The sequence below is a fragment of the Anomaloglossus baeobatrachus genome, unplaced genomic scaffold (assembly GCF_048569485.1).
Source record: "Anomaloglossus baeobatrachus isolate aAnoBae1 unplaced genomic scaffold, aAnoBae1.hap1 Scaffold_98, whole genome shotgun sequence".
Lineage (NCBI taxonomy): Eukaryota > Metazoa > Chordata > Amphibia > Anura > Aromobatidae > Anomaloglossus > Anomaloglossus baeobatrachus.
The window spans coordinates 251,621-274,607 of record NW_027445382.1 but is presented as its reverse complement, the minus strand read 5'-3'; the positions used below and the strand labels follow the sequence as shown (position 1 = coordinate 274,607).

Here is a 22,987-nt window from a genome sequence, read left to right as displayed (position 1 = left end):
GTTCTCATGAACTGACCAACTGGAATGGCTTTGATGGTTGTGTAATGTTGACTAGACCCAGCATGCAGCAGGGAGTCATCTATGTGTGTTTTGTACACTGTCACACTTCAATTTTATGTTTATGTATGTCTTTTTTAATGTTGTTGTAATTATTTTGTAATAAAAGTAATTTTCTTAATTTTTAAATACGCAATTGCTCCTGTGTTTTCTCTTTATACATTATCAAATTCAAATATTGTAAGAATAAGCTTCTTACCTTTTGATACAGCTCGAGTTGCCTTTCTGAGGAAGGCAAGGTGGTTGGATCAGCGGTTCTCAGGAATAGCGGGTCCCTGTTCAGGCACCAGATTTTGTTGTCACCATTCAGCATGGGACATAAAAGATTTTGTGTGTGTGTGGTCCTAATTAAATTAAATAGATCATGTATGTATGTATGTGAGACACCCCTCTGAGACAATAAAGTATCAGACGTAGCTCTCCCTTTGTCTCAAACAAATAAAAGATTACATCATCATCACTCATTTATATAAGACTATAAACTTTTTAGTTTCACATTCCTGAACTTCACTTTTAACAAAGAAACTGAAACTATAGAAGTCCTTATCTAACGTAAACAGGAGGTCTCTGCTGCATTACACCAGGGGAGACACAGTACAGACTCTTATGGTCATGTCACACACAACGACAGCGACATAGTCACTGCTGTCGCCATTTTCTGTGACGTAGCAGCGACCGTGCTAGTGATGTCACTGTGTGTAACATCCTGCAACGACCTGGCCCCTGCTGTGAGGTCGCCGGTTGTTGCTGAATGTCCTGGACCATTTTTTGGACGTTGCTCTCCCGCTGTGAAGCACACATCGATGTGTGTGAGACAGAGACAAACTAAACGTGCAGGGAGCCGGCTTCTGCGGACGCTGGTAACCAAGGTAAATATCGGGTAACGAAGCAAAGGCTTTGCTTGGTTACCCGATATTTACCTTTGTTACCAGCGTCCGCAGCTTCTTGAAGCCGGCTGCCTGCATACGTAGCCAAGGTACACATCGGGTAACTATAAGCAAAGCGGTTTGCATGTTAATCCGATGTGTACTCTGGCTACGAGTGCATTCAGCCAGCGCTAAGCGGTGTGCACTTGTAACCAAGGTAAATATCGGGTAACCAAGCGAAGCACTTTGCTTGGTTACCCGATATTTACCTTAGTTACCAAGCGCAGCATCGCTTCCACGCGTCGCTGCTGGCTGGGGGTTGGTCACTGGTCGCTGGTGAAATCAGCCTGTTTGACAGCTCACCAGCGACCAGGTAACGACGCAGCAGGGATCCAGATAAGGTCAGATCGTCGTCGTGATCGCTGCTGCGTCGCTACGTGTGACCTAGGCTTTAAAGGTCCCGTCACACACAACGAGATCGCTACCGAGATCGTTGCTGTGTCACCGTTTCTGTGACGCAGTAACGATCTTGCCAGCGATCTCGTTATGTGTGACACCTACCAGCGATTAAGCCCCTGCTGTGAGATCGCTAATCGTTGCCGAAGGGTCCGGAGCATTTTCTTCAAAGGTGATGTCCTGCTGGGCAGGACACATCGCTGTGTTTGACACCTAACAATGACCTCCTATACAGTTCGCTCATCGTTACTGCATCGTTGGTAAGGTCTGACTGTGTGACATCTCACCAGCGACCTCCCAGTGACTTACCAGCGATCCTTATCAGGTCACATCGTTTTCGGGATCACTGGTAAGTCGTTACATGTGACGGGGGCTTTACACAAAGACAAAATGGAGTGTAGATTTAACAAAATGAATTCTGCTCTCATTCAAGCAATACACAAATGGATGAGTAAAGCATACAACTTGGCTATAAAAAAAAAATAAAGAAAAAAAAAATTCTCCATCAAAAATTAAAAAAATGTGTAAAAAAAATGAATAATTTGTAAATGATCCATTATAAAAAGTACACAACCGTAATGACCTAAAATTAACTCTTTATTAACAGATAGTAAAAGTCTATTAATATTTACTAAAACAGACATTCTATTCATGACTATGGCTTCACTCCTGTGTAATAAGCCTTGATTTCCGAGCAAAACAAACATGAATATGGCTTCACGCCTGTGTGAATGCTCTCATGTATAATGAGACTTGATTTGTCAGCAAAACATTTCTCACATTCTGCACATGAATATGGCTTCATTCCTGTGTGAATTCTCTCATGTCTAATAAGATGTGATTTCCGAGCAAAACATTTCTCACATTCTGAACATGAATATAGCTTTTCTCCTATGTGAATTCTCTCATGTTTAACAAGATCTGATTTCCGAGCAAAATAATTTCCACATTCTGAACATGAATATGGCTTCTCTCCTGTGTGAATTCTCTCATGTCTAATAATATGTGCTTTCCGAGCAAAACATTTCCCACATTCTGAACATGAATATGGCTTCACTCCTGTGTGAATTCTCTCATGTTTAACAAGATCTGATTTGCAAGCAAAACATTTCTCACATTCTGAACATGAATATGGCTTCTCTCCTGTGTGAATTCTCTCATGTTTAACAAGATCTGATTTGCAAGCAAAACATTTCTCACATTCTGAACATGAATATGGCTTCACGCCTGTGTGAATGCTCTCATGTGTAATGAGACTTGATTTGTCAGCAAAACATTTCTCACATTCTGAACATGAATATGGCTTCATTCCTGTGTGAATTCTCTCATGTCTAATAAGATGTGATTTCCGAGCAAAACATTTCTCACATTCTGAACATGAATATAGCTTTTCTCCTGCGTGAATTCTCTCATGTTTAATGAGATTTGATTTGCAAGCAAAACATTTCTCACATTCTGCACATGAATATGGCTTCATTCCTGTGTGAATTCTCTCATGTCTAATAAGATTTGATTTGCAAGCAAAACATTTCCCACATTCTGCACATGAATATGGCTTCGCTTCTTTGTTACGTTCACTTTCCTTAGCATTCTGTGTGGAACTCCTGGTACCGTCATCTGCCATAAATAAAATTGAAGTTATAAGCTTTTAATAATATAACCTCAAACATACACAGACACACATAAATCCATACAAATTCCAAAGAAAGTGTGTAGTGTATTACTTTAAAAGGCCTATGTGACAGAAAATACCCAAAATGACATCATTTTAAAAACTGCACCCTTCGAAGGGCTCAAAATGACATTCAATAAAACATATCTACAAAAGCATATCCAGTGGCACTCAATAATATAAGGATACTTTCGCATTGCATTACTGCTGTAGGAATATTAGAAAAAAGGGATTAATACATAGGTAATGAGAAAAATGAGTAAAACGACATAGGCATTGCATTACTGCTTTAGAGATATTTGTAAAGTGAGATTCTTAGTTTATGTATTGACCAATCCATGTGAGCCAGATAACCGTGACAAGCACCTGACCAAGCACTCTGCCCTATAGCCAGGGTGTGTCCACCATCTTATTTAGCCAGGAAGCAGAAATGCAGATTTTTTAACCACACAGCGGCATTTAAGGTTAGGTTCCCAATAGAATAAGATCACCTTGTCAAGGTGATCGGCCTCACATGGATTGGCCAATACATAAGCTAAGAATCTCTCTTTGCAAATATCTCTAAAGCAGTAATGCAATGCCTATGTCTTTTTACTCATTTTTCACATTAGCTATGTATTTATCCCTTTTTTGTAATATTCCTACAGCAATAATGCATCACAGAAATTAAAGCAATGTGGAAGGAAAAAAAAAAACATTTTAATTTTTCCCACAAAAGTGTTGCGTTACCACAAATTTTTATTTTCCCAAGGGTAAGATGAGAAAATGGACCATATAATTCTGTTGTGCAATTTCTCGTGTGTACGCCGATATCCCAGGACTCGGAAGGGAAGGAGCACCATTTGACTATTGGAGAACAGAACTGGCTGAACTAGAGGATGCCATGTCATGTTTGTAAAGCCCTTGATGTGCCTAAACAGTGGAACACCCCACAAATTCTCATTTTGAAATCTACACCACTGAAGGAATGTATCTAGGTGTGGAGATCATAGAAGTACCCATATATAGGGCAAGGGGTCTTTAGCAGACCCCAGCTATTATGGCGACCCATATGCACCCAATGATAAATGTTGCTGGGGGCGTTGGATAGGTGGAACGTTGTACCCCATAGGCTGCAAGCTGCGAATGCTGCTGTCAAAGATTGAAAAGTTAACAGCAGTGGGTGAAGCCTACCTCCACTGAATAACTCAGACATCATCTGCTGGCAATAATGGAGACTCAGCTTCTGAGCCCGCCAGAAGCAATAGGATGTAATAATATGTTATATATCGAGAAGGGGTTAAAGAAAATCTGGCAGCTACAAAAACACTATTTACCTGCAGATATAGTGGTAATCTGAGTACCTAGCATTAAATGATCTCTATCTGGTTTATTAGAACAGTGTGTGACGCTAGTCACTGCATGGACAAGCCGTGAGGCAGGGTTATCAAATGTTCTGGGGTCAAATACAAAGAACATGCCATGAACTAAGGGGAAAGACAAAGGCGTAGTCAGCTCTGGGGTCAGAATATCAGGAGGATAGCGGATATGGGCAAATGGATGGTCAGAGGAGGTCCAAGGTCTCCCAGCTATAGATCAGAGCACAGATAACCAAGGCCCACATTCGCAGGGAGCCACAGTGGCGACGGACTCTGTTCACAGGCAACCTAAAATTAGTTGCTCAGCCTCAGCTGAGTGTTTTACACTGTTTTCCAGTCCTGTGGAGTGGTTTGTGGCTTCTTGAGACTCAGGGGGCTAATTTCTTTTCAGCTGTCTTCTCCCCATTTAAGGTTCGAGATTCCTCTTGTTACTGCAGATGATACCTTCAGTTTATGCTCCTGTCATTCCGGTTTTTGTGGCGATTCTTTGTGGGGTTTGCATCTCCACTCCCGGTGGAGGGGGGGGGGGGGGGAGGGTTAGATCAGGGTTTGGACAGGTGTTAGTGTGGCACCCCAGGCTTCAGTTGCCACAAATATACCTGTACCCGGGGCAGGGAAGGATCTCCACATCAGGTAGTCCCACATACAACACTTCCACTCCAAGCCTGGAGGGGGAGCTCTACAAGCAGAGTTCAGGTGAGGTCCCCTTTAAATCCAGGTTTGGAGGCGGAGTTAAAAAGACAGTTGACAGTTGGAGAAAAGGAGACAGTGCGAGCAGAGAGTGAGGGAAGACATCAAAATAGAGAGGGCTGTGCTTAGCCCGTACGAGCAACTGTGTGACCGCCTGAGGGGTCAGGAGTGAGGCAAAAGAGGAGTGACCGGGAAGGTGGAGCCAGATCGGTTCATCCCCAAGGAACAGCGCTGATTACCGGACACCGGCGTCCGAGTTTGTGAGGGATCTAATCTACCCAGCAATAAAGACCGGAGGCCAGGAAGACTCCAGGTCTCCTGGCCGCAGCAGCACCTGAAGGCAAAGCCGCTACACAGAGCTTAGGGACCGCAGTGAGTACAGCAGTGCCCCTTAAAGAAGCTCCCGCCGCCTGCCATACAGGTGAAGACAGTGAGAGAGGGACAAGGTATAGCTACAGGCAGCCTAGTACGAAGGAGAGAGACAGCGCAGCAGGGAGGTCTCACAACTAACATGGTGCAGAGATCCTGAACTGTTTCCAGATTACCCAAAAACTGTCACATCAGAAACTGAACCCATTTGTAATAACACCTGCAACTAAAACCTGGTCAGAGTTAATGAATTGGTGTAACGCACTTTATTTCTTCATCTGAGGAGCCATAGGCTGCTGCACTAAAGTGACAGTTGAAAAGGCTGTGAGGAAAAACCGCCATATCTGTGTAGAGACTGCTAAAACTGCCCTGGGGACCCCGCTTCACCTACGGGAAGCATAAACAACTGGCTGCCTAACCATCACCCCAGAGGTCTGACCTGCAGCCCCAGTAACCATACTGGAACCGTAGGTGGCGTCACGAAAGTTTTATTTTTTTTTAATTTTCTTTATTATTTTTTTTATTTTATTTTTATTATTTAATGAGTTTCAGCGAACACCAGGGCCATGGAACTGGGCACAGGCCCCCGTGACATAATCCCATTAACCAACACCTGGAACCGAGTACCCCACGGCCCTGGGGCGGGTCATTAGGGTTAAGCTGGAGGTCCAGACCTGGATACCATCAAGCCTACCTCTGGGATCAGGGACAGCACAAGTTCCCTAGTTTGAGGGCCAGTTTTAGGGTCCCTGCTCCAGCTATCCTGGCACCTCCATGATACTCTGGGTTTAGGACTGATTACTCAGAACAGGGAACCCCTGAAGAAACCAAGCACCTCCCAGTTTCAGATTGAACTGAGCTTTCGCTCAACAAACAGCTTGGCACGACCCGGATTCCATAGGGAGCCAAAATTGTCACTCACTGCGTACAAGACAGCGGATAGAGTGTGACACAGTAACTACAAGGAAAAAATGCAGTTACATTCTCCCAGCAGCTGCTCACTTCCAGTCACCAGCACAGTGGGAGAGGCTGAAACAGTCACCACTCACTACATAGTGGGTGCACAGTAATCAACCCTCTTGTTCCTTGGCTGACAGCCTGTGAGCGGTAAGTGTTACTGTTTCCCGCACTGCATCGGTGACTGTATACGAGCGGCAGCAGGGAGAATGTAACTTCATTTTCTCCTTGCAGCTGGGAATGTGACTGTTCTCCTTGTTATTTAATGGTGACTCTTCACTGAGGAGGGTTACCTGTGGAAAGGTCTCTACTCCGTTCATCACCCCGCACATCCATTTCTCCTTTTTCCATTGTGTCTGCAGCGTTCTGCATATCTTTTCCCTGAATTTCAAAGCTGTAAAATAAATAATGTAAAAGTCATGGACAGAAGGAAAAGTCATGTGGAAGGTTCTAGATCAGCGTTTCTCAACTCCAGTCCTCAAGACCCACCAATAGATCATGTTTTCAGGATTTCCTTAATGTTGCACATGTGATGGAATTATTCCCTTTCTAATATTAAGGAAAACCTGAAAACATGATCTGTTGGTGGGTCTTGAGGACTGGAGTTGAGAAACACTGTTCTAGATTGACGCTTCTGCTACCAGAGTCTTATGGCACCTGAGACCAATCGATGCTTGGCCTCTACGCCTCCTATATCCCCCGTGCTGCCCCAGAGTCAGTTCAGCAGGGATAGAAGCAGACGTGGCAGGATCCACTTAGTGTGGTACATTATGACATTGGGATTTCCTTCATTGTTTTGTCTTCACAATTTGGATGCCCTAATGCTTATTTTTCCATCATTTTAGAATTGGTTTAGTCAACAATGTTATATTTTTGAAAGTCTTTTTGAGGAAATACGTAATTACTTACCGGTAATGTGTTTTTTCTGAACCCATGATGGCACCACGAGAGAGGGGATCCGCCCTTACAAAACAGGAAACCTCCAGAATAAAAAGGGGCGGCACCTCTCCCCGCATCAGTTGATTACCGAGCATGACAGGACCTCCGAAACAAGGAACATCGTTAAAACATATCCCGCCACCAGAACTGCCCAGTGAAGAGGAGCGAAAAAGGAAGCAAACTAGCAACCCCTAAGTGCAGGGAGGGAATGTAAGGGTGCCGTCATGGGTTCAGAAAAAACACATTACCGGTAAGTAATTACGTATTTTTCCAGCACCCATGATGGCACCACGAGAGAATTACAGAGAGGAAGACCTAGGGAGGGACAACAGTTTGCAGAACCCGTCTCCCAAAGGTGATGTCGGTGAATGACAAATCAAGGCGATAGTGATTAAAAAAGGTGGACGGAGAAGACCAGGTTACTACCTTACATATTTGCTCGATAGAGACCTCTGACCTCTCCGCCCAGGAAGATGCCATCGCTTGCGTGGAGTTCGCCTTCATACCAGGAGGTACGGCTTCACCCCCGGCCGTGTAAGCAACAGAGATGGAATCCCTGATCCACCTGGCCAAGGTGGATTTAGAAGCCTTAAGCCCCTTCCTACAACCCTGGAAGACTACAAACAGAGACTTATCCCTCCTCCCTTCTGAGGTGACCAACAGATACCGTTGAAGACAACGCCTAACATCCAGGCAGTGCCATCCCATCTCCTCCGGAGTAGAAGGGTTGGCATAAAAAGAGGGGAGCACTATTTCTTGTGATCTATGGAAGTGGGAATGCACCTTCGGCAAATAGGCAGGGTCAGTTCTTAAAACCACTCGGTCATCAAAAAACTGGGTATACGGAGGAGAAATGGATAAGGCCTGAAGGTCACTAACCCTACGAGCGGAAGTGAGTGCGACCAGGAGAATCGTTTTGAGGGACAGATGCTTGAGTGAGATAGAATCTAAGGGCTCAAACGGGTGCCGTGTTAAAGCTGAAAGGACCAAGTTAAGGTCCCAGGACGGCAGTGGCATGTTGCCCCGAGGCCTAGACCTAGCACAGGACCTAACGAACCTAGACACCCAGGGATTTCCGGCCAGGGCATGGTTATACAAGGCGCTCAGTGCGGAGATTTGCACCTTTATGGTACTAACCGACAGACCCAGTTCCCAACCCCTCTGGAGCAATTCTAGGACAACCGGGACAGAGGGTGGCTTAGTAGGATCCGCACCCGTAGAGGCCAGGAATTTGGCCCAAACGCGCCCATAAATACGAGTAGCGACAGGCTTTCGACACTGCATCAAGGTGGAGATCAGACCTGGAGAAAACCCCTTGTGGCCTAACAGTGACCGCTCAAGCGCCACGCCGTCAGGTGTAACCTGGTGTTCTGCGGGTGGAAGGCTGGACCCTGGGATAGGAGATCCGGTAGGTCCGGGAGAACCCACGGATTGGTGATGGACAGATGCGTCAGCCAATAAAACCAAGGTCTCTTTGGCCAAAAGGGTGCTATGAGAATCACGGCTGCTTGATCCTCCCGTATCTTCCTGAGCACTGCAGGGAGGAGGATGATCGGAGGGAAGGCATATGCGAGGCGGAAGTCCCATCTGAGTAATAGGGCGTCCACCGAGTGGGGATGATCCCTCGGATCCAGGGAACAGAATTGGGGAACCTTCCTGTTGGTTCGGGTTGCAAAGAGGTATATCTCAGGAACCCCCCACATCTCCGTTATCCTGTCGAAAACGGACTGATTTAGAGACCATTCGCCTTGGTGAAACTGGGTGCGACTGAGAAAGTCCGCCAAAATGTTCTCCTTCCCTCGGATGTGCACTGCCGACAGGGAGCCCAGATGAGCTTCTGCCTGAGACATGATCCTGCTTGTGATGGACATTAGGTGCCTGGAGCGAGTACCCCCCTGGTGGTTGAGATACGCTACTGTCGCTTGGTTGTCAGACAGAACTTTCACATGGCGACCCCGCAATAACGGCAGGAAACGACCTAACGCCTTTTCCACCGCCAGCAATTCCCTTGTATTCGAGGAACTTTGAGTTTCTCCTCCAGACCATCGTCCCTGAATGAACTGAGTGTCCAAGTGTGCACCCCAACCGTAGAGACTGGCGTCGGTGGTTACCACCACGGGCTCCGGCGCCATCCAAGGCACCCCTCTGCCCAAGTGGACCGGATCTAGCCACCAATAGAGGGACTGCAATGTGCTATGGTCGAGAATGATGAGTCTGTCCAGATGGTCTCCGTGAGCGGTCTGATGCTGCAAGATATTCCACTGCAGGACCCTGGTGTGTGCCTGAGCCCATCGGACTGCCGGGATGGCCGCAGTCAGGGAGCCCAGGAGGGACATCGCACCCCGGAGAGACATGCGCTGGTGCCGCAGAGTCCGGTCTATCTGGGTCTGGAGGGCTTCCACTTTGGAAGGAGGCAACCGACATAGTTGAGTGTTGGAGTCCCAAGTGAGTCCCAGAAACAGGTGAACCTTGGAGGGGATTAATCTGGACTTCTCCTCGTTGATCAACCAGCCCAACTCCAGTAGGGAAGCTTGCACCTGCCGTAGAAGCGCCGCACAATGGCGAGCTGAGGCGCCCACAATCAAGAAGTCGTCCAGATAAGGAATCAGAAGGATCTCTCTCTGACGCAGATATGCCGACATTTTTGCTATTATCTTCGTAAAAATTCTCGGGGCGATGGCCAGACCGAAGGGGAGGGCTTTGTATTGAAAGTGGCAGACCCGACCGTCCATGTGGAGGGCTATTCTGAGGAAGCATTGGAAGAGAGAGTGGATTGGGACATGATAATATGCATCGCACAAGTCTATGACAGCAATGTGACAATGGGGATACAGATATTTCACGATGGACCGCACGGACTCCATCTTGAAGCTGTCTATTTGAAGGAACCGGTTGAGGGCTTTCAGGTTGATGATTGTGCGATAGGAACAGTCAGGCTTCCCCACCAGAAAGAGGGTGGAGTAGAATCCTCCTTGTTCCCGTGCGGGAACTTCCATGAGAACCCCCTTGAAGAGGAGGTTGCTTCCAAAGCCAGCTGTTCCGCCAGAGAACGACGCAGAGGGGTAACCAGGAATCGGGGAGGAGGAGGGTGATGGAAGGGGAGCCGGAGGCCTGAGCGTATGAGGCCCAGGATCCATGCACTGGATGAAGTCCTTTCCCAAGCCCGAAGGAACTGAGAGAGCCTCCCTCCGACCTGGGAAAGCGAGTCACTTGGACGACTTATTCTGATCTTTTGAGGGGCCCTTGAACATGAACCCCTTTCCCGGATTCTTTCTATCGGACCAGGTATTCCGATCCCGGGGCCGGGTGGGGCGAAAGGACCGCCGTGAAGAAGGAAATGACGGAAAGGGAAAACCACCTTTCTTGTCGCTAGCTTTTTCCAGGATGTCATCCAGGACGAACAGATATTCACCTTGACAGGGGATATTGCAAAGTTTAGACTTAGTTTGCAGATCCCCCGGCCAGCATTTCAGCCAGAGAGCTCTTCTAGCCGCATTGGAGAGGGACGCTGACTTTGAAGCCAACTTAGTGGAGTCCGCCGAGGCGTCCGCAAGGAAGGCCGCCGCCCCCCGCAATTTGGAGAGGGAGGAAGCAATCTCCTCCTTAGGTGCCCGTGATCTAAACTGGTCTTCCAGTTCGTCAATCCATATAGTCAGGGATCTAGCCATACATGTAGCCGCAATTGCGGGTCTCAGTCCTCCAGCAGAAGCTTCCCAGGTAATCTTCAGGAAGTGATAAGCTTTCTTATCCAACGGGTCTTTCAAGGAGCCCATGTCCTCAAATGGCAAGGCAAACTTTTTGGACGCCTTAGCGACAGCCACATCCAATTTTGGCGCCTTATCCCATGTGGAGCAGGAGGCCTCCTCAAACGGATATTTTCTCTTAAAGGCGCCTGGAAGGGAATGCTTCTTATCAGGTCTCTTCCATTCCCGGGCAATCAAGGCCTGTACTTTATCCACCACCGGGAAGGAGCGTCGTTTTTTCTGCTCCATGCCCCCGAACATCCTATCCTGGATAGATTTTTCAGGTTTCTCATCCGGGATGCCCATAGTGGTCCGCACCGCCTTAACCAACTTCTTCATATTTTCGATTGGGAAGCACTGGCGACCCCCTGAGTCGCTATCTGAAGAGGAGCGGGAAGTAGAGCCAGAGGAATCACAATCCCCATCAGACCTATCAGAGTCCTCGAGGGTAGGCGAAGGGGGCCTAGAACCCCCAGCACTCTGCGCCCCAGACAGGGATCGGAGGGAGTCCCTGACCTCTTCCCTTATGATGGACCGGAGATCGGAGGCAAATCCCGGCTGTTCCACCGACAAAGTCTGCTGAATGCAGCCTTTGCACAGCCTCTTAGTCCAGGAACCAGAAAGTTCTTTACAGCACAAGGCACATTCCTTATGGCTGGATTTAGATAAACACTTCTTAGGTTTACTGCGATCCTATAAAAAACACAGACAAGACGACCGCCGGTTAGAAGCGGAACTCATGAGGTAGCACTCACCCACAGATGCAAGAGGCTATACCGGGTCAGCAGGGACATCATCTGACTTCCCTCCTTTAGAGGGCCTTTTTCTGTCAGGAGAGTCAGGGTCCTTCCACTTGGAGGACCGGTCGTCAGACATCCCACGCTTGACCCCCGAGCCAGTGACACTGTCATCCTTGCCACCTCTCTGCTGCCGCTTCAGGGAGGCAGTATCCATGATCAGAGGGAGGCTTTGGGGAGGAGGGAGGCGAAGGAGACGCAGCTGACTGCTTGTCAGCCATGGTAACCGAGCACAGGCACCATAGAGAAGATTGCCGCTCTGATTTTCAAAAAAAAAAACCTTGGCAACTCCGCCCCCTATTTCCGGTAGATGACAACCCATCCGCGCGTCCAACAGGAAAAGGCGCGCTGCGCATGCGCACCGCCCGGACATCCCCGCCGCCACACACAACATGGCGCTCAGTCACCCGGAAGCGCCATAGCATCTGCCGCCATGAGGACGCCCTGCAGGGAGCGCAGCAGCAGCCACCCGTATCCCATCCCCTGGTGCTGGTACGACGTGGTAAGGAGAGGGGGGGGCCGGGAGCAGGGAGGGAAGGAGCCCACGCGCAGACAGGACCCCCGTGGGTATGCTGCGTCGGGAGAGCCCTGCGGTCGACCGGACATACCTGGTCCCCGCAGGCTCATGGCGCTCCTATCGGGCGCGCCGCACGCAATCCTGACCCCCACTGGTCCGCTGCGGCAGCTCCACAGCACCTCGGCCGACCGCAGCAGGACCCGTGCCGCTGCCAGAGTCGGCCGGCCGGGCGCCAGACTTGAATCTTCGGCCCATCAGGACCTTCTTGGATCCAGTGGATCCCTGGAGGCTCCCTGTTCAAGGACAGGAAACCAACTGATGCGGGGAGAGGTGCCGCCCCTTTTTATTCTGGAGGTTTACTGTCCTTGAAGGGCGGATCCCCTCTCTCGTGGTGCAGTCATGGGTGCTGGAAAAAATTAGTTTTATTCAATTGTTTTTCTTTAACGGGACGAACAGAGGTGTACATAAAATCATGGGACCCCATAGCGGAAGTTGTAATTGGTACCCCCCTCCCCCAAAAAATAAAAATGTAATTAATATTCAACTGGGTCATATAAGAACCTCTCTCACAACTTTACAGCCCTTAAAAAGTAACTTTCCTCCTAATGAAGCCCAAAGATTCCCCTTTCACTGCCCCATAATGTATAATACAAGCACTGTATGATACCTCCACAGTCACTTCCTCCACACCAGGGCTGAGGAGAAAAACGAGAAGTTTCCATCCGCTCTCTATACAGACACATCTGCAGGTTTTTCCCTCCGCTCTCTATACAGACACATCTGCAGGTTTTTCCCTCCGCTCTCTATACAGACACATCTGCAGGTTTTTCCCTCCGCTCTCTATACAGACACATCTGCAGGTTTTTCCCTCCGCTCTCTATACAGACACATCTGCAGCTTTTTCTCACTATCTGACATCAAATCAGAATAAAGTGAAGAAATAAATCCAGCACTCAAAATATTTTCAATTTTTTTTTTTTATTTTTTAAATCCAGTGAATAAAGACCACAATGTGAGTCAATCAGTGACGTTTCGGTCCTTGCTTGGACCTTTATCAAACTCACACTATAAAGATACATAAGAAAAATACAAAGTGAATATTATGGGATATTGCAGCCGCTGGGGACGAGGCCATGTTCCAATTGTGCCCATTTTCTGTTATATAGATAAATCTTTTCTATCTTTCCACAAGTAATATGTATGATTTTTGCTCTAATATTCATGCACCGTATTTTTCGGACCATAAGACGCACCCTGGTTTTAGAGCAGAAAAATAGAAAATAAAATTTTAAGCAAAAAATGTGGTCATGACACTTATTATAGGGCGAGGATCTGCTGCTGACACTGTTATGGGTTAATGTCCCCAAATTCTCTACTAGGATACCCCATCCTGGTAATGATCCTCCTGCCTTGTATATACAGTATATACCCCCATCCTTGCTCATATACCCCCATCCTTGCTCATAATATACCATGACACTTATTATAGGGCGAGGATCTGCTGCTGACACTGTTATGGGTTAATGTCCCCAAATTCTCTACTAGGATACCCCATCCTGGTAATGATCCTCCTGCCTTGTATATACAGTATATACCCCCATCCTTGCTCATATACCCCCATCCTTGCTCATAATATACCCCCATCCTTGCTCATAATATACCCCCATCCTTGCTCATAATATACCCCCATCTTGCTATACACCCCCATGCTGGTATACGGCCCGCATCCTGTGGCACATAAAAAAAAAAAAAAATAAATAAACGTTCATACTCACCTTACCTCACTCCCTGCAGCCCCTCCTCCCGTCTGTGTCAGCAGCAGCGCCGCTGAGTGGAGCCGTCCCCGTTCCCCTGCAGTACCGCGATCTCCTCCTGGCTGCCGGCGGCCAGCCAGGAGGAGAACGCGGTACTGTAGGGGAACGGGGACAGGTGAGTATACTGATTCCCTGCACCCCGCGCTGATGATGATGCACGGGGAGCAGTAAATACAGCCGCACATGATCACTCCAGGCTGTAGTTGCCAGGGGTGATCATGCGGCCGGCTGTTTATCCCTCGCCCATCATCCCGTCCACCTGTCAGCGCTGAGAGATGGGCGGGAGGATGGGCGTGCATATGGAATGAATGGGCCCACGTGGTCACGGCAGGTGCTGCTGCAGCCTGCTCGTGCCCCCGATGACCCGCTCCACCGCAGCACCCTCATTCCCCGCAGCCCTACATTCAGACCATAAGACGCACCCCCCACATTTGGGGGGGGGGGGGGGGGGGAGTTCGTCTTATGGTCCGGAAAATACGGTACCTTTGAGAGAATATTCACTTTGTATTTTTCTTATGTATCTTTATAGTGTGAGTTTGATAAAGGTCCAAGGAAGCACCGAAACGTCACTGATTGACACACATTGTGGTCTTTTGTCACTGGATATAAAAACCCTAGATGTGCATCCATCCTTCCTACAGGCCCACCCCGGGTGTGCCCCCATCCATCAATCCATCTATCCTTCCTACAGCACCCCCATCCATCAATCCATCTATCCTTCCTACAGCACCCCCCCAACTTGCAGTCTCTCCCCCCTGCGAGCCCCCCCCAACGTGCAGTCTCTCCCCCCTGCGAGCCCCCCACAGCTTGCAGTCTCGTCCCCCTGTGAGCACCCCCAAACGTGCAGTCTCTCCCCCTGCGAGCACCCCCAAACGTGCAGTCTCTCCCCCTGCGAACCCCCCCCAACGTGCAGTCTCTCCCCCTACGAACCCCCCCAACGTGCAGACGTGCAGTGTCTTCCCCCTGTGAACTCCCCCCAACGTGCAGTCTCTCCCCCCCAAAGTGCAGTCTCTTCCCCCTGTGAGCACCCCCACAGCTTGCAGTCTCTTCCCCCTGCGAGCACCCTCAAACGTGCAGTCTCTTCCCCCTGCGAGCACCCCCAAACGTGCAGTCTCTTCCCCTGCAAACCCCCTTCCCAACGTGCAGACATGCAGTCTCTTCCCCCTGCGAGCACCCCCACAGCTTGCAGTCTCTTCCCCCTGCGAGCACCCCCACAGCTTGCAGTCTCTTCCCCCTGCGAGCACCCCCACAGCTTGCAGTCTCTTCCCCCTGCGAGCACCCCCACAGCTTGCAGTCTCTTCCCCCTGCGAGCACCCCCACAGCTTGCAGTCTCTTCCCCCTGCGAGCACCCCCACAGCTTGCAGTCTCTTCCCCCTGCGAGCACCCCCACAGCTTGCAGTCTCTTCCCCCTGCGAGCACCCCCACAGCTTGCAGTCTCTTCCCCCTGCGAGCACCCCCACAGCTTGCAGTCTCTTCCCCCTGCGAGCACCCCCACAGCTTGCAGTCTCTTCCCCCTGCGAGCACCCCCACAGCTTGCAGTCTCTTCCCCCTGCGAGCACCCCCACAGCTTGCAGTCTCTTCCCCCTGCGAGCACCCCCACAGCTTGCAGTCTCTTCCCCCTGCGAGCACCCCCACAGCTTGCAGTCTCTTCCCCCTGCGAGCACCCCCACAGCTTGCAGTCTCTTCCCCCTGCGAGCACCCCCACAGCTTGCAGTCTCTTCCCCCTGCGAGCACCCCCACAGCTTGCAGTCTCTTCCCCCTGCGAGCACCCCCACAGCTTGCAGTCTCTTCCCCCTGCGAGCACCCCCACAGCTTGCAGTCTCTTCCCCCTGCGAGCACCCCCACAGCTTGCAGTCTCTTCCCCCTGCGAGCACCCCCACAGCTTGCAGTCTCTTCCCCCTGCGAGCACCCCCACAGCTTGCAGTCTCTTCCCCCTGCGAGCACCCCCACAGCTTGCAGTCTCTTCCCCCTGCGAGCACCCCCACAGCTTGCAGTCTCTTCCCCCTGCGAGCACCCCCACAGCTTGCAGTCTCTTCCCCCTGCGAGCACCCCCACAGCTTGCAGTCTCTTCCCCCTGCGAGCACCCCCACAGCTTGCAGTCTCTTCCCCCTGCGAGCACCCCCACAGCTTGCAGTCTCTTCCCCCTGCGAGCACCCCCACAGCTTGCAGTCTCTTCCCCCTGCGAGCACCCCCACAGCTTGCAGTCTCTTCCCCCTGCGAGCACCCCCACAGCTTGCAGTCTCTTCCCCCTGCGAGCACCCCCACAGCTTGCAGTCTCTTCCCCCTGCGAGCACCCCCACAGCTTGCAGTCTCTTCCCCCTGCGAGCACCCCCACAGCTTGCAGTCTCTTCCCCCTGCGAGCACCCCCACAGCTTGCAGTCTCTTCCCCCTGCGAGCACCCCCACAGCTTGCAGTCTCTTCCCCCTGCGAGCACCCCCACAGCTTGCAGTCTCTTCCCCCTGCGAGCACCCCCACAGCTTGCAGTCTCTTCCCCCTGCGAGCACCCCCACAGCTTGCAGTCTCTTCCCCCTGCGAGCACCCCCACAGCTTGCAGTCTCTTCCCCCTGCGAGCACCCCCACAGCTTGCAGTCTCTTCCCCCTGCGAGCACCCCCACAGCTTGCAGTCTCTTCCCCCTGCGAGCACCCCCACAGCTTGCAGTCTCTTCCCCCTGCGAGCACCCCCACAGCTTGCAGTCTCTTCCCCCTGCGAGCACCCCCACAGCTTGCAGTCTCTTCCCCCTGCGAGCACCCCCACAGCTTGCAGTCTCTTCCCCCTGCGAGCACCCCCACAGCTTGCAGTCTCTTCCCCCTGCGAGCACCCCCACAGCTTGCAGTCTCTTCCCCCTGCGAGCACCCCCACAGCTTGCAGTCTCTTCCCCCTGCGAGCACCCCCACAGCTTGCAGTCTCTCCACCTGCGAACCCCCCCCAAGCGTGCAGTCTCTCCCCCTGCGAACCCCCCCAAGCGTGCAGTCTCTCCCCCTGCGAACCCCCCCCAAGCGTGCAGTCTCTCCCCCTGCGAACCCCCCCCAAGCGTGCAGTCTCTCCCCCTGCGAACCCCCCCAAACGTGCAGTCTCTCCCCCTGCATACCCCCCCAACGTGCAGACATGCAGTCTCTCCCCCCTGCCAACCCCCCCCAACGTGCAGTCTGTCCCCCCTTCCAACACCCCCCCAACGTGCATTCTCTCCCCCCTGCCAACACCCCCCCAACGTGCAGTCTCTCCCCCCTGCCAACCCCCCCCAACGTGCAGTCTCTCCCCCCTGCCAACCCCCCCCAACGTGCAGTCTCTCCCCCCTGCCAACCCCCCCCAACGTGCAGTCTCTCCCCCTGCGAACCCCCCCCAACGTGCAGTCTCTCCCCCCTGCGAACCCCCCCCCCCAACGTGCAGACGTCCAGTCTCTCCCCCTGCGAGCACCCCCCAACGTGCAGTCTCTCCCCCCTGCGAGCCCCCCCAATGTGCAGTCTCTCCCCCCTGCGAGCCCCCCCAATGTGCAGTCTCTCCCCCCTGCGAGCCCCCCCAATGTGCAGTCTCTTCCCCCTGCGAGGCCCCTCAGTGTACAGCCTCTTTTCGTTAGCCCGCTCCATCGTGCAGCATCGCCCAGTGCCAGCCCCCCCCCCTCCCCCAAACGTGCAGCTTCACCCCCTGTCCAGTGCGAGTCCACCCCAAACATGCAGAGTCGCTCTGTGGCAAGTGCGAGCCGCCCAAATTGTTCCACATTGCCTCCTGCAAGCCCCCCAAACATGCAGCGTCGCATCCTGCCTAGAGTAACCCCCACATTCCTTATGAAACCTCCACAGCATCACCCCCTGCTCCGTGTAACCCCCCCCATAAGCCACTTACCTTATTGAACCCTCCACAGCCCCGTGCTGCAGCCTCCGTACATTCCCTGTGACATATACACGAGCTGCAGCTCCCAACACAGACAGGAGACACTGCTCTGTGCCCCCAACATCCAGGCTGAGACCCCAGAGCTATAACTAATGTGGGAAAGCTGAATCTTCCCCACCTCAGGGTCAGGATCCTCCGCTCTGCACAGAGGAGCCCGAGCACTGCTGCTTCCGCTCACAGATCTGCACGGCACAGCACGAGAGGCCCCGCCCCTTCCGGTGACATCATGATTTCATGAGATCACCTCAAAAAATCAACTCCGATCTAGCCTCTACCTATAGAATACAGGCTGCTTGCAGATTTTGACGTCACTTCCGGGGCGTATTCAGGTACTGTTAGGGGGCGTGTCCTTTATTCAGCGCGGCCTGTAGCTCTAGGCTCAACCGATCTGGATTTTGGGGGAAGAAATAAAAGTGTCTCCTGTCACTACTGGGGGCTGCAGCTCGTGTATATATCACAGGGAAGGGGCTGAAGCTGCAGCACAGGGCTGTGGAGGCTTCCATAAGGAGGGGGATATGGGGGGCTACACAGGGCAGGGGGCGATGCTGCATATTGGGGGGCTACACAGGGCAGGGGGCGATGCTGTGGAGGTTTTCATAAGGAATGTGAGAATAACACTGGGCAGGGGGCTATACTGCACATTTGGGGGGGCTCGCAGGGGGCGACGCACGTTTGGGGGGCTCACTGTGCATGGGGCTACGCTGCTTGTTTGAGGGCCTCGTAGGGGGGTGACTGCATGTTTGGGGGAGCTTGCACTGGACGGGGCGATGCTACACGTTTGGGGGACTCGCAAGGGGGTGGTGCTGCACGTTTGGGGGCTTGCAGGGGGTGACGCTGCAGTTTAGGGGGGGCTCACTCTGGCCAGGGGGTGACGCTGCACATTTGGGTTTGGACTAGGCAGGGGGCGACGCTACATGTTTGGGGGACTCGCAAGGGGGCGACGCTGCACTTTCGGGGTGCTCGCAGGGGCGATGCTGCACGTTTGAGAGGATCGCACTGGGCAGAGGGCGATGCATGTTTTGGGGGGGCTCGCACTGGGCAGGGGGCGACTGCACGTTTGGGGGGCTCACTGTGCATGGGGCTACGCTGCTTGTTTGAGGGCCTCGTAGGGGGGTGACTGCATGTTTGGGGGAGCTTGCACTGGACGGGGCGATGCTACATGTTTGGGGGACTCGCAAGGGGGTGGTGCTGCACGTTTGGGGGCTTGCAGGGGGTGACGCTGCAGTTTAGGGGGGGCTCACTCTGGCCAGGGGGTGACGCTGCACATTTGGGTTTGGACTAGGCAGGGGGCGACGCTACATGTTTGGGGGACTCGCAAGGTGGCGACGCTGCACTTTCGGGGTGCTCGCAGGGGCGATGCTGCACGTTTGAGAGGATCGCACTGGGCAGAGGGCGATGCATGTTTTGGGGGGGCTCGCACTGGGCAGGGGGCGACTGCACGTTTGGGGGGGCTCGCACTGGGCAAGGGGCGACTGCACGTTTGGAGGGGCTCGCACTGGGCAGGGGGCGACTGCACGTTTGGGGGGGCTCGCACTACGCAGGGGGTGACTCTGCACGTTTGGAGGGGCTCGTACTGGGCAGGGGGCCACTCTGCATGTTTGGAGGGGCTCGCACTGGGCAGGGGGCGACTGCACGTTTGGGGGGGCTTGCACTGGGCAGGGAGCGACGCTGCACGTTTTGGGGGACTCGCACTTGACAGGGGGCGATGCATATTTGGGTGCAACGCTGCACTTTGGGGGAGCTTGCAGGGTGTGCTGAGCAGTTCGCCATGTTGCACGCTGGGGGGCTTACACTGGGCGATGCTGCATGTTGTAGGGGGCTTACACTGGGCGATGCTGAACATTGAGGGGCTGATGCTGCATGATGGGACCACATCGGGGGTGGGGAGTGTAGGAAGGATGGGTGGGGGCACATCGGGGGTGGGGGCTATAGAAGTCCATCGCTTATAGGGAACCTGTCACCAGTTTTTTGGTGTATAAGCTGCGGCCACCACCACCAGGCTCTTATATACAGGATTCTACCATGCTGTATATAAGAGCCCAGGCCGCTGTGAGAACATAAACACTTTATAATACTTACCTAGCGGTCGTGCGGTTGGCCATATGGGCGTCTCTGTTCTCCGGTGCCGGCGCCGCCTCTATCGGCCATCTTCGTCCTCTTTCTGAAGCCTGTGTGCATGACGCGTCTACATCATACACACTCGCCGATCCTGCGCAAGCGCACTACAATACTTTGATCTGCCCTGCTCAGGACCTGAATGCCGGCGAGTGTGGATGATGTCGGACCCGTCGTGCACCGCGGCTAGAGAAGGAGGACGAAGATGGCCGAAAGAGGCGGCACCGGAGAACGGAGACACCCATATGGTCCACCGCACGACTGTTAGGTGAGTATTATAAAGTGTTTTTTATGTTCTCACAGCGGCCTGGGCTCTTATATACAGCATGGTAGAATCCTGTATATAAGAGCCCGGTGGTGGTGGCCGCAGCTTATACGCCAAAAAAGTGGTGATAGGTTCCCTTTATCATATTTCCTCCAGCAGGATATATATTATCTCTTCCTCCTTTATGGACCTGAAATCCCGGGAAGATATCATAGTCTCCTGAAGCGAGTGTCCCTCACTGCTGAGTGTTTGGTGCAGTGTAGCAGGAGGTGGGTTTCATCCTTCCTTGGCCTCCAGGTCAGTGTTGGCACAGTCTGTCCTCCCTGGGCTTGTAGCTCTGCTTGTGTGGGAATTGATGGCTAGACTGTGGGCACTGAGTCTATATTGGCTCATAGTCCTGCGGTCTCTGGGGTCTGGGGGTTTCTCCAGATATGGGGCCAGTCTGTAGTCTCTGGTACGTGGTCAGTTTCTGTGAGGTGTAGATATCGGTCCTCCAGTCACTGACACCTCTCCTGGCCCTCGTCTACCATCTTCCTGATTCTGGCTTTTGTCAGGCTGCTGTGATTGGTCATTTTGTCCTGTTGAGTTTGGGAGAGCTGTGCCAGGGGTCCTGGTTCATCTGGACCACCTATATGTATCAGGGCGTTATGGTGATGGGAGCGTGGATTGCTATTCTGTAGGTGAGACTGACATGACAGTGTCCTCTTCAGAACTGCTAGGTGTAGAGGGAATCTGCCCAGCTCGGCCTGACAGGCGCTGTTGGAGGTGATTTGATGGACCTGGAGAAGGCGCCTACAAAATTCCAGGTTGAATATTTATGTTGGGCTGGAATCCCACCTTGACCAATCTGGGTAAGCCCGGTTTCACACATCCTTCTTTTCACTGGTTTTGCGGATGCGGCGAACTCCCGTACAGTGTATACAGTACAATGACAGCGCTGTAACGTCCGGGTCACATGCGCCGGTCACGTGACAGCATGTGACCAGAGCTTGTCGCGCTGCCACTGTACTGTATACACTGTAGTGGCGTGCGCCGCATCCGCCAAACCAGCGAAAAGCCGGATGTGTGAAATCGGGCCAAGTGTGAGGGCCCCAGACTTCACTGTTGTACAGGAGGATTGGGGTGATGATGGAATTGAAGCTTTTTAGCCAGACCCTCACTGGTGGCTTCAGATGATGGTTTCCTTCGGATGGCATAGCAATCTCTATTGCTCATTTGAAGCTCCCTGACTGGTGAATTTCCAGGCCCAGGTAGGTGTATGTGTCCGTTCCTGTATGAGCGCAATTATTTAAGACAAATGAAGGTGCTGGTCCGATCTTCATTTTTCTGTTCTGGAACTCTATGATGTTGGCCTCCTTTTAGGTTGATCAGTGGCGCACACGTAGAGCTGGATTTCTCCAAGATTTGTAGGTTGTCTTGGAGGCCTTTCTCAGTTGGTGTCAGCAGCAGGAGGTCATCTGCATAGAGCAAGAATGTCACCTGAGCGTCATGGAGGGTAAGGCCTGGAGCTGTGGAACGTTCCAGAGCAGTGTACACTCATTGATGGAGATATTAAAGAGCGTTAAGGTGGCTTTACACGATACGACATCGCTAAAGCGATCTCGTTGGGGTCACGGAATTTGTGACGCACATATGGCCGCTTTAGCGATGTCGTTGCGTGTGACACCTATGAGCAATTTTGAATCATCGCAAAAACGTTCAAAATCGCTCATCGGTGACATCACCCCCTATTCCCAATTATCGTTGCTGCTGCAGTAACAATGTTGTTCGTCGTTCCTGCGGCAGCACGTGTCGCTGTGTGTGACACCGCAGGAACGAGGAACATCTCCTTACCCACGTCCCGCCAGCAATGAGGAAGGAAGGAGGTGGGCGGGATGTTCGTCCTGCTCATCTCCAGCTTTATGCTTTGATTGGGCGGCCGCTTAGTGATGTCGCTGTGACGCCGTATGAACCGCCCTCTTAGAAAGGAGGCGGTTAGCCGGTCACAGCGACGTCGCTAGGCAGGTAAGTAGTGGGACTGTTCCTAGTTACGTTGTGCGCCACGGGCAGAAATTTGCCCGTGTCGCACAACCAATGGGGGCGGGTACGCATGCTAGCGATATCGGTAACGATATCGCAGCGTCTAAAGCGGGCCTTAGACTTAAGCTGCAGCCCTGTCTGACTCCTCGGCTCTGCTGGAAATAAGCCATTCTTCTATCGTTCACACTCACACTGCAGAGGTTCTCGGTTTAGGAGCTTTTGATGACATCGTAGGACTTTCCTCCTATTCCGCTCTCCAGAAATTTCAAGAACCCGGGTGCCAGACGGAGTAAAAAGCCTTTTTTAAGTCCACAAAACAGGCGTATATCTTCACGTACTTTGTTTTGTGGATGTGGCTCTGAATGAGACTGTGCAGGGTGTAGATGTGATCCGTGGTGCGGTGGTTTGGCAGGAACCCTGGTTGGCTCTTGCTGTGGACATTGTGCTCGGTGAGGAAACTGAGG

General features: G+C 52.1%; 1 protein-coding gene across 2 annotated transcripts; it reads right to left on the bottom strand.

The window, feature by feature from the left end:
• Window positions 1–1,963: 1,963 nt before the first annotated feature.
• On the bottom strand, window positions 1,964–18,357 carry LOC142289581 (uncharacterized). Of its 2 annotated transcripts, none has more exons than XM_075333604.1 (3): window positions 18,243–18,357; window positions 6,719–6,819; window positions 1,964–2,996 (listed from the first exon to the last, which is right to left on the bottom strand). In XM_075333604.1, exons 2-3 carry the CDS (start codon window positions 6,795–6,797, stop codon window positions 2,035–2,037), a joined length of 1,041 nt encoding a protein of 346 aa, XP_075189719.1. In that variant the 5' UTR covers window positions 6,798–6,819; window positions 18,243–18,357; the 3' UTR covers window positions 1,964–2,034. The 2 variants fall into 2 exon arrangements, with proteins under 2 accessions (XP_075189719.1, XP_075189718.1); XM_075333603.1 differs by having other exon boundaries at window positions 18,077–18,356.
• Window positions 18,358–22,987: the final 4,630 nt, after the last annotated feature.